At 41.0% G+C, this 13,184-nt stretch overlaps 1 protein-coding gene across 5 annotated transcripts in view; it reads right to left on the reverse strand.

The window, feature by feature from the left end:
- Positions 1 to 13,184, reverse strand: part of CPQ (carboxypeptidase Q) — a 585,754-nt gene that overhangs the window by 118,750 nt on the left and 453,820 nt on the right. For all 5 annotated transcript variants that reach the window (XM_061439307.1, XM_061439306.1, XM_061439305.1 and 2 more), the window contains exon 6: positions 5,594 to 5,685. In XM_061439307.1, coding sequence (XP_061295291.1) covers positions 5,594 to 5,685 — 92 coding nt within the window. The remainder of the gene's footprint in view (positions 1 to 5,593; positions 5,686 to 13,184) is intronic.

Consider the following 13,184-nt stretch of genomic DNA (forward strand, 5'->3'; position numbering starts at 1 on the left):
ACTCTATCACATGAGCACACCTCACACTGTGAGTTGCTCAGTCACAGCCATGTTCAACTCCTTGTGAGCCGATGCACTGTGGCCCACCAGGCTCCTCTGTCCATGGAGTTTTCCAGGCAAGCATACTGGAGCAGACCTCCATGTTCCTCTCCAGGGAATCTTCCCAAACCAGGGATAGAACCTACGTCTCTTCAGTCTTCTTGGATTGGCCAGTGGATTCTTTACCACTGAGCCACCAGAGAAGCTCCTGAAAAATGTGTTACTTTTAAATGAATCAATAGAGTACAAACAATATACATTTTAATAATTCTCAAGTTCATGTGATAATGTATGGAGCCTGTGGAAGGATTTCCACACTAGGAGAGAAAAGTTTACAGTTTATCAAAATATGTGAAATAACTTTTTAAAATTAATTCATTTATATTAATTGGAGGCTAATTACTTTATAATACTGTGGTGTTTTTGGCATTTTTGTTTTTAAAAGAGAATAATATATACACAGCCCTACAGCCCTTACGGGACTTTATGCTATGAATTGTTATGGGCATGCTGGATGGACACCAGGAATGATTTCTATTCAAGTTGACTCCAAAATATAGTGAAAAACTCAGTATTTCCTGTTTGAATTATTTATTAGTAATGCTTGCTAAAATGCTCATAGACCTTTTTCAGTTGGAATTTGCTTCCTTGTAAAGTATTTTAGATACCACAATAAAGTTCGATTTTCATTTCAAAATTTATATGCAAACCACAAATAGCCTCACATATTTCATGACAATTAAGTAAGGCTAGCAATTATTAAATAATTGAACTAATGCTTTATAAGAAAGCATAATTATGAAGTAAAGGCAGCTCTTAATCTGAATACAATTTTGAAAATTAGGTAATAAGTTTAAGCATATGATTTTAAATCATTTTAATTTTATATATTTTTCTATGAATATATTAATTATAAACAAAGATATATTTCCTAAGAAAAGGATAATAAATGGTAATATTAATTTTATTCCCATGAAAATTTAGCTTATATACATATCCACTGAAGTAATATTTATAGTACTTTTAAGGTTGAAAAGATTCTATAATGATGAAAAAAGAATATATTCGGGGCAACAAAAAAAGAAGAAATAATAATTTTTTACAAACATACCAAAAGAAGAAATTTTTTGCATACTGGTTTTCTCTATAATTAACGCTATGAAAGTCTAGCTAACTTTATGGTAAAACTCTACACCAAATAAGAATGCATAAAAACAGAGTGGTAATGGAATTTATGTTATTGAAATAATATCTGTCTGCAAAACAGTTAACTGGCTCCAAATAAAATCTATAAAATTATCATTTAGGTCATACAAAGTTATAAATAAATTATTGTACGGAAACAACATGAAAATATTTTATGATTTTTATCATATAAATTAAGGATCAATGAACCGTTTCTGTAAAGGGCCAGATACTTATTATTTTGGGACTTGCAGGCCACATACAATCTCAGTCACATAATCAGTTAAAACATATAAAAGCATTCTTGTCTTGAGGTCTGTACATAAACATATGGATTTAATCCACAGGCCATAACTTACTGATCCTTGATATAGATCATTAATAACCATATCATAAAAATGCTAGCATAGTTATTTTAAAAGTTCAAATCTTTTCTTTTAACAATTACAAAATTCAAGTTCTGTTCTTGTTTGTTATCACTCCTACCGATGCCAAGGGTATTTGTCAGGCAGTTCTCATCAATATGAAGGAGGGTGGCTTTCCTTTTTTCCTCCCTCCTGACTACTCACTCAAACTCACTTACTCCTCAGGGATGAGGTCCTTGTTATAGTTACTTCAAAGTTAAACTCAGCCACCCAGAAATCATTTGCTCTTGACAATTCTTAGATCCATATGCTAATCATAAGAGTATAGAATTAAGTCCTTCAGAATTGGTTGTGTCTTGTAAAACACACAGAATGCCTTTTTAAAGGAGAGATAAAGAGCTATCCTAAAACAAAAGGCTTATGTTTTCTCTTTCTGGAATTTCTTCTTTCGATCCCTGAAATTTCAATTCAGACCAGCCACCAGTATATAGACACATTTGTATGAAGGCCACGTGGATGTTTTCAAGATAAAACAGGTTCACTGCATGTCCTTTGAGTATATATTCATATATGTGTGTGTGTGTGTGTGTGTGTTCATACCTGCCAACCTCTTAGAAGTTTAAAATCCAGTAATTTCTAATTTTATCCATGTTACTACTACAAAACTACAGCAAAACTCAAAATCTTCAGAGAAATAAAATTTTTTTTTCAGATCTAAGGAATTTCAATGGTTGAGGAAATTTCAAGCTGGAGCCATTGCAGTTTTATTATTAAATAATTTTTTTTCTTGAAGTAGAGAATGACAGAGCTTCAAAAGAGTTCCTTAGGTGTTTTGTTTTTAATAGAGGCCAAGATGTATAGATTCTAGACACTCCTTCTTAAAAATAATTTAATGACTCCCTTGTCCTCTGGATAAAGTGCAAACTTCTAAACATGGTTTGCACCTTCTCATCCAGGCTCCTTTTTCTCTCTCTTCTTTGCTTCTTCCATGGCATCTTGCATTCGATGCAGCAGCCACTCTGTCAGTCTCTACTGTGTCCAGTGACCTCTGTACCTCCAGCCTTGGCGCATGGAGGTCCCACTGCTCTGGACTCACTTCCTCTCTGCCAACACTTTTCCCTTACCTGGCTTCTGCTTAGATGTCATTTCTCTCATGTAGTCCATTGTGACTGCTCCCGAAGCCCAGGTTATGTGAATTTTCTCTCTCTTCCATCGCTGATTTATTTTTTATCAGAACACTCTTAACACATTATATTGTGATTGAAGTTCAGTGGTCGGTGCCCTTCTTTTGACAGCTGTCTCAGTAAGGTCAGGGTGAGGCTTCTTAATGACAGTAAACCTAATGCCTACTATGGTGTCTGAGACGGTAGATTCTCAGAGAATATTAACTGAATGTTGCTGGATTTAGAATGACTCCTATCTGATCTTGTCCACTACAATGGACAGAAGATGATGCTACTGACCCACCAACCAAAGGACATAATCTGAATTAATCTTATTTTCCATGAACACTTGAGGCCTTAAGAACTGAAGTAGAGAAAGAGTTGGGCAAAAGGCATGGTCTTCCTTTGTACAGAAAGTAACAATATTTAGTGAACCAAATTTGTGACCCTGAACTCATTCTTAAGCTCTGCATAACTGAAATAGGGTAACAGAGACTGACTTTGTCAAATGATCAAAAAGGATATAAACACAACTTGGAAAACAGACCTCTCTCTGATTTAGATAACTGAAACTTACAAGACATGTTCCTTTCAGCCTGGAGATGCAGGGAGAGCAATCCTGCAGACCAGATTCCGCTCCTCCTCTCAGCCGTCACTGCTGAGCACAGCCACTGACTGGGGAGTTCCTCTTTACACTAACACTTGATTTGCGCTTGTACATCTTGCCCCTTCTCCCCTTTCTCAAAGGTTGTTCTTGATATTAATCTCCCTACCCCTCATTTTAAAAAAAAAAAATTAAGTTTAGTTGATTTTATAATATTGTTTTAATTTTAGGTGTATGGCAAAGTGATTCAGTTACGTATACATATTTTTTTCAGAATATTTTCCATTATAGGTTATTACAAGATTCTGTATATCTTCTGTTATATAGTAAATTCTTGTTGCTTATCTATTTTATATAGTAGTTTGTATCTGATAATGCCATACTCCTAATTTATCCCCCGCTACCCTGACTCCCTTTCCCCTTTGGTAACCATAAATTTGTTTTCTATGTCTGTGGTTCTGTTTCTGTTTTGTATATACATTCATTTGTATTATTTCAGGTTTCACATATAAGTGATATCATAAAATATTTATCCTTCTCTGTCTAACATACTTCACTTAGTATGATATTCTCTAGGTCCATTCATGTTGCTGCAAATGTCAATTTTTTATGACTAATAATACCCCACTGTATGTGTGTATGTATGTATGCTACTGCTGCTGCTAGGTCACTTCAGTCGTGTCCGACTCTGTGCAACCCCAGAGACGGCAGCCCACCAGGCTCCCCCATCCCTGGGATTCTCCAGGCAAGAATACTGGAGAGGGTTGCCATTTCCTTCTCCAATGCGTGAAAGTGAAAAGGGAAAGTGAAGTCACTTAGTTGTGTTTGACCCTCCAGGCTCCTCCATCCATGGGATTTTCCAGGCAAGAGTATTGGAGTGGGTTGCCATTGCCTTCTCCAGTATGTATGAAAACCTTAATCTGAAAAGATACTTGCACCCCAGTGTTCATGGCAGCACTAATTTACAATAGCCAAGACATGAAAAGAACCCAACTGCCAGTCAACAGACTTATCACATCATAAATCTGTTGACTGGCAGTTGGGTTCTTTTCATGTCTTGGCTATTGTAAATTAGTGCTGCCATGAACACTGGGGTGCATGTATCTTTTCAGATTAAGGATTTTCATCCTTTCCAGATATATGCCCAGGTGTGGGATTGCTGGGTCATATGGTAGTTCTAGTTTTCATTTTTTAAGGAACCTCCCTACTGTTTTCCAAAGTGGCTGCACCAATTCACATTCCCACCAACAGGGTATGAGGGTTCCCTTTTCTTTCAGAATGTACTATTTGCAGCCATTTTGATGATGTCCATTCTGACTGATGTAAAGTGATACCTCATTGTGGGTTTGATCTGTATTTCTCTAATAATTAGTGATGTTGAGCATCTTTTCATGTGCCTCTCGGCCATCTATAAGTCTTCTTTGGAGAAATGTCTTATCAGGTCTTCTGCTCATTTTTGATTGGGTTGTTTGTACATTTTGGATATTAAATCTTTGTTGATCAAGTCATTTGCAAACATTTTCTCCCATTCCATTGATTGCCTTTTTGTTTTCTTTATGGTTTCCTTTGCTGTGCAAAAGCTTTTAAGCTTGATTAGGTCTCATTTGTTTATTTTTGCTTTTATTTCTTTTGCCTTGAGAGCCCCTGTTCCCTGTCTTAAATGCGGTCTTGTATTTCTATATATGATTTTCCACTATCACCTTCTTGCCTCAAGCTTCACTTTTGCCTTATTTTGGTCAGTGTCAAACCACACTGCCCTCCACATTCCCGGGTCTGAGACCTTTGGTTGCTGCCATTCCCACGGCCATTATCAATGCTCCTGGCTGACTCAAGGTCTTAGGATGTGGCTTTCAAATACCAGCACTTGGGACCTTGGGGCATGGGGGTGGGCTCAATAGGAACAGGGACTGTGAACCTATTACTGCTTCTCTGGCATACATGAGCCCAGCAGAACTGGAGAGTCAACGAAAATGGCTAAATACCAAGTGGAATCTTCCTAATGCCACAGATTAACATAGACATAGAAAATTCCTCAGCTCACCAGGGTGTTCTCCTTTATGGGGCTGAATGAAGAAGATTTCTGCAAGGGGTGTTTGCCAGGGTCAGCCTACCACAGAGTACTGTTGAGTCTTCAGGACAATAGAGGAAATTTTCAAACCAGAAGCGTCAGTGCTCTTGGTGCATTGACACTGACATTACACGTGCAAATGCCCAGCAGTCCACGGCTGCTCTCCTACCTTGTGCAGCTGATAATACTGGAAGGAACCAACTCCACCTTGCTCCTCCGCAGTCCAGAGCACCAAACGCAGGGTTCTCTTTGGACGCAGCCCTGGGAATAACAATAAAACAAGTGATTCTTCAGTTGATTTTGAATTAAAGAAAAAAAAATGGCAGGGCCTCTCATCTGAATTCTGCAGGAGGGAAGCAGGAGGGAATCAGAGGTATGCCCTTTCATCTCTTGCTGGTGTGGCTGCCTGATTCACGATGTGGCTGACCCAGCAAAGGAGGACCCTCAGGGCCAGTCTCCAGGGCAGGTTAATGATGAAAGGGATTGTGGCGACTGCTGTCTGCAGCCCAGGGACTGAGAGCCACTATTCATATTTTTAACTGGACAAAGTACCCAGTAGGACACAATTGATGGCCAAGTTCACTGGGCTACTAGAGTCCATCCAGAAGATGCAGTTAGGAAGACTCTAGGCAGATCCTGAGGCCTTCCTTCCCATGATTAACTGAAACCCAGTGATTAGTCTCTACTTCAAGATAAGGTATGTAAGGGGTTGCTTCTTAGTTTAAATCCACAAGTATAACCAACTGCCCATGCTATCCTTAGTAATGAATGATCATGAAGAAAACACAATGCTGCATTCATTGACTTGGGAAATACAAACTTACATCCTGCAGTCATTGAAGTTACTGGCAGATCTGGCATATCTAGAACCATTTTTGAGTGATGGTGTCAGCTCCATAAAAGTTAACTACAAGGGTCAAACAGTATGCTGGGAGTTCCACTTTTTGATCAAGACTTGAAACTTGTTTCTGATTTGGACCTGATGATGTTGCTTCTGAGAAATAATAAGTGCAGAAAAACAAGAAGCGGGGCTTAAACCTCATTAAGAAGACCTTTCTCTTGCCTCACTGCAGGGAAGCCATAGGGAAGGACTATGAATGGCTACGAGACGGACACACAACAAGCAGCGAGTATAATGACCAGTGCCGCCACCCAGGCACGTGGCCTTCTTGAAGGGAGCAGGCTGGTTGACTGCAGCCTGGATGATAAGTGCTCCTGGGAAACGGAGCTCTGTTCCTCCTCCTCTGGAAACCGACAAGTATTCTTTCCTTGTATAAGTCTAGTGCTAAGGTACTGAAAAGGAGTTAAGCTTTTCACTAAATGAAACACTGTGAAATGACTTTACACTTGAGCAATTTTGACATCAAACAGCACAGGCTGTTGAGTTCCAACTGTTGAACTGAGTTGAGTTGAGGCAGGCTGACCTGAGTTCCAACTAAAGCCCAGAAAAGCAATTTCCTCATCCAATTGTTCAGCAGATCCCATTGGTGTTTCCTGCTAAGTCTATCTAGAATCCAACTTTTCACCTCTGCTCCCATGCTGGTCCAAGCCCCACCCATTTTTGTGTGGACTGTTGCAGTTGCCTCCAAGCTGGTCGCCCTGCCACAGTCCATGCCCCTCTGCAGGTGATGGTCTGCACTGCAGTCAGCAGGCCCCTCATAAAACGTATGCCAGAGCACGTCATTTCTCTGTTCAAGACCTCCAAGAGCCACACTGCAAGCTTCTGGTTCAATGTGATGCCCCCAGCGCCTAGACTGTTTGGCACACATATTTGGTGCCCAATAAATAGGTACCAAATTACCACACAACTGCACTCATCTCACACGCTAGTAAAGTAATGCTTAAAATTCTCCAAGCCAGGCTTCAGCAATACGTGAACCGTGAACTTCCAGATATTCAAGCTGGTTTTAGAAAAGGCAGAGGAACCAGAGGTCAAATTGCCAACATCCGCTGGATCATCGAAAAAGCAAGAGAGTTCCAGAAAAACATCTATTTCTGCTTTATTGACTATACCAAAGCCTTTGACTGTGTGGATCACAATAAACTGTGGAAGATTCTGAAAGAGATGGGTTTCTGCCTCTTGAGAAACCTGTATGCAGGTCAGGAAGCAACAGTTAGAACTGGACATGGAGCAACAGACTGGTTCCAAATAGGAAAAGAGTACGTCAAGGTTGTATATTGTCACCCTGCTTATTTAACTTCTATGCAGAGTACATCATGAGAAACGCTGGGCTGGAGGAAGCACAAGCTGGAATCAAGATTGCTGGGAGAAACATCAATAATCTCAGATATGCAGATGACACCACCCTCATGGCAGAAAATGAAGAGGAACTCAAAAGCCTCTTGATGAAAGTGAAAGTGGAGAGTGAAAAAGTTGGCTTAAAGCTCAACATTCAGAAAACTAAGATCATGGCATCTGGTCCCACCACTTCATGGGAAATAGATGGGGAAACAGTGGAAACAGTGTCAGACTTTATTTTTCTGGGCTCCAAAATCACAGCAGATGGTGACTGCAGCCATGAAATTAAAAGACACTTACTCCTTGGAAGGAAAGTTATGACCAACCTAGATAGCATATTCAAAAGCAGAGATATTACTTTGTCAACAAAGGTCCATCTAGTCAAGGCTATGGTTTTTCCAGTAGTCATGTATGGATGTGAAAGTTGGACTATAAAGAAGGCTGAGTGCTAAAGAATTGATGCTTTTGAACTGTGGCTTTGGAGAAGACTCTTGAGAGTCCCTTGGACTGCAAGGAGATCCAACCAGTCCATCCTTAAGGAGATCGGTCCTGGGTGTTAATTGGAAGGACTGACGTTGAAGCTGAAACTCCAATACTTTGGTCACCTGATGAGAAGAGCTGACTCATTTGAAAAGACCCTGATGCTGGGAAAGATTGAGGGCAGGTGGAGAAGGGGACAACAGAGGAGGAGATGGCTGGATGGCATCACCCATTCGATGGACATGGGTTTGGGTGGACTCTGGGTGATGGACAGGGAGGCCTGGCGTGCTGCGGTTCATGGGGTCACAAAGAGTCGGACATGACTGAGTGACTGAACTAAACTGAACTGAAATAGGTATCAAATTAATAAATAAATCCAAGGTGTGGTGTCTTAGGGTAAAATTCAAAGCTCTCTAACGCTATCCCAGCCTCATCTCCTAAAACTTTCCTGCTAGTTCATTTTCCAGGCAAAGTATTGCAGTTGAAAAATGTGGACAGATCTGCTGAGCCCTGCTATCAACAGGCACCAACTGTGTGACTGCTGAGACATGTTTCCACCTGGACTTCAGCTTCCTTATCTGAAGAGTGGAGGGAATATTACATGTTCATAACATAACAATTTCCCGGGGTGGCTGTGAGGATGAAATGAGATGTGATGACGTATGTAAGACACTCTGTCTGGCATGTGGCAGACGCTCAATGAATGAATTATAAAACTACATAATGGATAGTCAGGCACAGAGCATATGCTTTTACCCATAGAGAGAAGGGGCATCTAAATACTCAGTACAATCTTCCCAAGTCACTTGAGTCCCTGCTGAAAAAGAATCCTGAAGGGCCCACTGCCTGCTCCACAGAGTCAAACTGCCTACTCATTTTCATAGCACAAACTGTTGTTGGAGAAAGAAACCTAATCAGTCTATCTAAAGATCACAGTCATTGGCTCCTCAAACAGAAATGTGCTTAATGTCAACTTAACCAAATGACATTTTGCTTGCAACAGAGAAAACAGTCAAAGAAAAAGGATAAAGTGCTGCAAATGAAAATTCTGAACTTTTTTGAAACCCATATAAAAGGGGAAAAAAATCTTTCTGTTTACATATCTCTGCCTTTACCAGCAAAACAGTACCAAATTATTAAAACGATGGCATTCTCTAAATAGGGATCAAGTGACAGTTTAGCACAAATTAGAGAAAAATTAATTTTTCAAAGCAAATGCTCTGAATATCCCCATAGACTTGGTGTTCTAACTTGCAAATCATTGCTGTACAGGGTTAGTCTCCCTCACATTTCAAATCAGCCAGGTGGCCAATGATGTTCCATTAAGAGAACAAAAAAGTGATCTGTTTGAAGTACGGAATGCTAAAACCTGCAAACAACAACAGCATAGCTAGTGCACAGCTGGCCCTGAGGATGCAGAGACCCCACCCCCGCTCAGTCCTGGAGAAATTCAGTCCCCATTCCGCTCCACAATCAAGGTGAAGGCCCCATTCCGCTCCACAATCAAGGTGAAGGCCCAAGAGAGGAGGTTGGGAAACGGGCGGTTAAGCAGATACCAACGGAGCTGCAAGGTCTCTTTTCTGCTCTGACCTTCTGGTTGCCCCTAGAGCCTAAGAGAAAAAGCCTTCACTCAGCCCTCGACCCTGCCTCTAGCCTGGAGTTCGAGCTCCCAGGCCACAGATGGGCAGTGCGGGCACAGGGAGGTGTTGGCCCTGGGATCTCAATAAACTTGGTGTCCCTGCTCTGCCCCTTCTAGCTCTGTGACTTCGGGGGAGTTGTCTAATCTCTCTGAGCCTCAGTTTCTTCATCTACACAGTAAGGAAAAGGGTAATTGCCTCATGGCTTTGTTAAGAAAATTAAATAAGATGAGGCATTTAAGTAAATATGAAGCACAGTTCCTGGCACACAGTAGGCTTTCAAGAATCGTGTGTTAGCTTCTCTCTACATCACTCCATGAACTTCAGCCTGTGCCAGCGATTTCTAGGAAGCGCCTGTGAGAGAACCAGGCAAGAGGCATCTTCCTCGTTCCTCTTCCCTAGGAGCCGCAGAACATCTTTGTTTACACAGAATGCACTCGCAGCCAAGGGGAAGATACAAGTTTCATCTAGCTTGTGAAAAACACATAATCTCAGCGTGGAATATGCCCTCATTCCAACACAGAGCATGTCTACCTCCAAATAAACAGAAGTTGTTTCCTCACTTTAAAAACTGAAGACAATCAGAATTTTTAGTTTCTGGATAAAGTAAAAACACATGCACACATACACACAATAAATTTGATAGCTGAGTGAAGTTGACATAAGGGATGTCTATATTTATCATTTCTAAATAACAGAATTTATTGTGTATCTCAAATTCAAACTGGTTTTAAAAGCTGGGGATTTTAAGTATATGAAGTAACAAAAATAACAACAACAATAATAAAGCAATAATATTGACAGCAACACAACAAAATGATTCAAGGTCAAAGGCAGGGCTCTCATCTTGTAGCAAAACCAGGGTAACGTAGGAGTCCTAGCTCACAGCTCTGGCCCTGGCTCAGTGGTTCACAGCACCAGACTAAGGCAAGAACAGGAAATAAGTCTTTGAGCTGATAGGAAGGACTCTGGGCTGAGCAGGCTTGGAGTCATGTCTCACTGAGGTTTTGTCAGAAGATAAGCAAATAGTTCCCCCATCAATATAACAAAACTGCCCAGAGATCTCTTGATCTCCTGGAATTTTTAATTAGAACTTTAGAGAGTACAAGAAACATTATATAGCATTCCAGTTTTCTATTAAAAGAACGTAGACTATGGATAATATGTCAGAATTTTGCCTTTGTTTATGAAATATGACATACACGCACTTCACTTTCATTTTATTGAGGAGAGTAATAACGCTATTGGGAAAACAGTGTCTATGAGAAAGGGTGAAAATAATCTGGTAGGAGTTTATTTTTTGTTGTTATCAAATTTAAAGATAAGAAGGCTGAGAATAAAACTGATAAATTGGAAAGGTCAACTGACTGTCCTACACTTGGATGAGGACTGAGCCCAAATTAGATTACTCTACCCCTGTAGAGAGATTTTCCAAATTATGAATTCTAAAGAACACTATTTATAAACAAAGTGTATTAACCCAAATGCCTGTTTACTACTCCGCTTCAATCCTACCAAAACTATGTAAGTACTCTTCTCTGTTCTGAGACCTAATTTTGCAGCATGCGTGCATGCTAAGTCACTTCAGTCATGTCCAGCTCTTTGCGATCCCATGGACTGTAGCCCCCCAGGCTCCCCTGTCCATAGGATTCTCCAGGCCTGAATACTAGAGTGCTTTGCCATTCCCTCCTCCAGGGGGTCTTCCCAACCCAGGGATCATACCTGTGTCTTTTATGTCTCCAGCACTGGCAGGCAGGTCCTTTACCACTAACAGCACCTGGGAAGCCCAAATTTTGCAGAGAAAACACAATTTTCTCTTACAGTAAATATACTCAATTTCTACATATATGCAGTTTTAGATCATAAGTACACTTGTTGTCCAGCTCCTCTTTATCAACAATTCAATATCTGCACTTAGAGAAGTCTACTTCTCAGTGGTAAAGAATAAGTCTGCCAATGCAAGAGACTCGGGTTTGATCCTTGGGTCAAGAAGATTCTTTGGAGGAGGAAATGGCAACCTATTCCAGTATTCTTGCCTGGAAAATCCCATGGATGGAAGAGCCTAGTAGGCTGCAGTCCATGGGGTTGCAAAGAGTCAGCCATGATTGCATCTATTATGCAGTTCTGTAATAAACTTGACTAGTATAAGTGTAGTATCTAAATTAAACAATAAATAATGATATGTGCTGTGCTTAGTCCCTCAGTCGTGTCTGACTCTTTGCAACCCCATGGACTGTAGCCCACCAGGCTCCTCTGTCCATGGGGATTCTTCAGGCAAGAATACTGGAGTGGGTTGCCATGCCCTCCTCCAGGGGATTTTCCCAACCCAGGGGTTGAACCCAGGCTTCCTGCACTGCAGGTGGATTCTTACCACCTGAGCCGCCAAGGAAGCCTATAATGTTATATTAGTGCATAAACTGAATGAGATGAGGCAGTGAGCATAGTGGTTAAGCACATAGGTTTGGGGGTTGAGACCTATTTCAATTTTGGCCAACTTACTTAGCTCATTATATATGAAAACATTACACTGATTTTTTAAAACAGGGGGCATGGTTACATAAAGATTCATTATTTTTGTCAAGTAAATTGTGACTACTCTTTATAGGCAGGAACAGAAAATCACTTGGAAGAAGATCTTTTGTTCTCAGAAGAATCACTTGGTATCTTTCAAAGTCATGTAAATATAAAGCAATTAGGCACTTTTGGGGGGCACTGGGGCAGGGCAACAAACTTGTAAAACTCCATCTTGCTGGTTACTGCCTCTTGAGCTTTCTGACAAAACAACCCGGATACCAGGCAGGAGATAAATCAGAGTGTAAAAGGAGCCTTCTGGGAGGAAAGTCAGTGCTCTGACTGCTGCTTCCTCGGATGAAGGACTGGGGATGAGGGAACTGTTGAGGCAGAGTGCTGTTGTTCTTCAGTCACTAAGGCGTGTCCGAATTCTTGCAACCCCATGGACTTGCCTGTCCTTCACTGTCTTCTGGAGCCTGCTCAAACTCATGTCCATTGAGTTGGTGATGCCATCCAACCATCTCATCCTCTGTCATCCCCTTCTCCTCTTGCCCTCAATCTTTCCCAGCATCAAGGTCTTTTTCAATGAGTCTGCTCTTCGCATCAGGCGACCAAAGTACTGGAGCTTCAGCTTCAACATCAATCCTTCTAATGAATAGTCAGGGTTGATTTCCTTTTGGATTGACTGGTTTGACATCCTGGTTGTCCAAGGGACTCTCAAGGGTCTTCTCCAGCAACACAGTCTGAAACCATAAATTCTTCGGCCCTCTGCCTTCTTTATGGTCCAACTCTCACATCTATACATGACCACTGGGGAAACTATGGCTTTGGTCTGGGTGACCATGACTAAAGGCCCCAGGGCAGGGAAGGTCCTGGAAACCACTAAAACAAAA

The sequence above is a fragment of the Bos javanicus genome, chromosome 14 (genome assembly GCF_032452875.1).
Source record: "Bos javanicus breed banteng chromosome 14, ARS-OSU_banteng_1.0, whole genome shotgun sequence".
NCBI classification, from domain to species: Eukaryota; Metazoa; Chordata; class Mammalia; order Artiodactyla; family Bovidae; genus Bos; species Bos javanicus.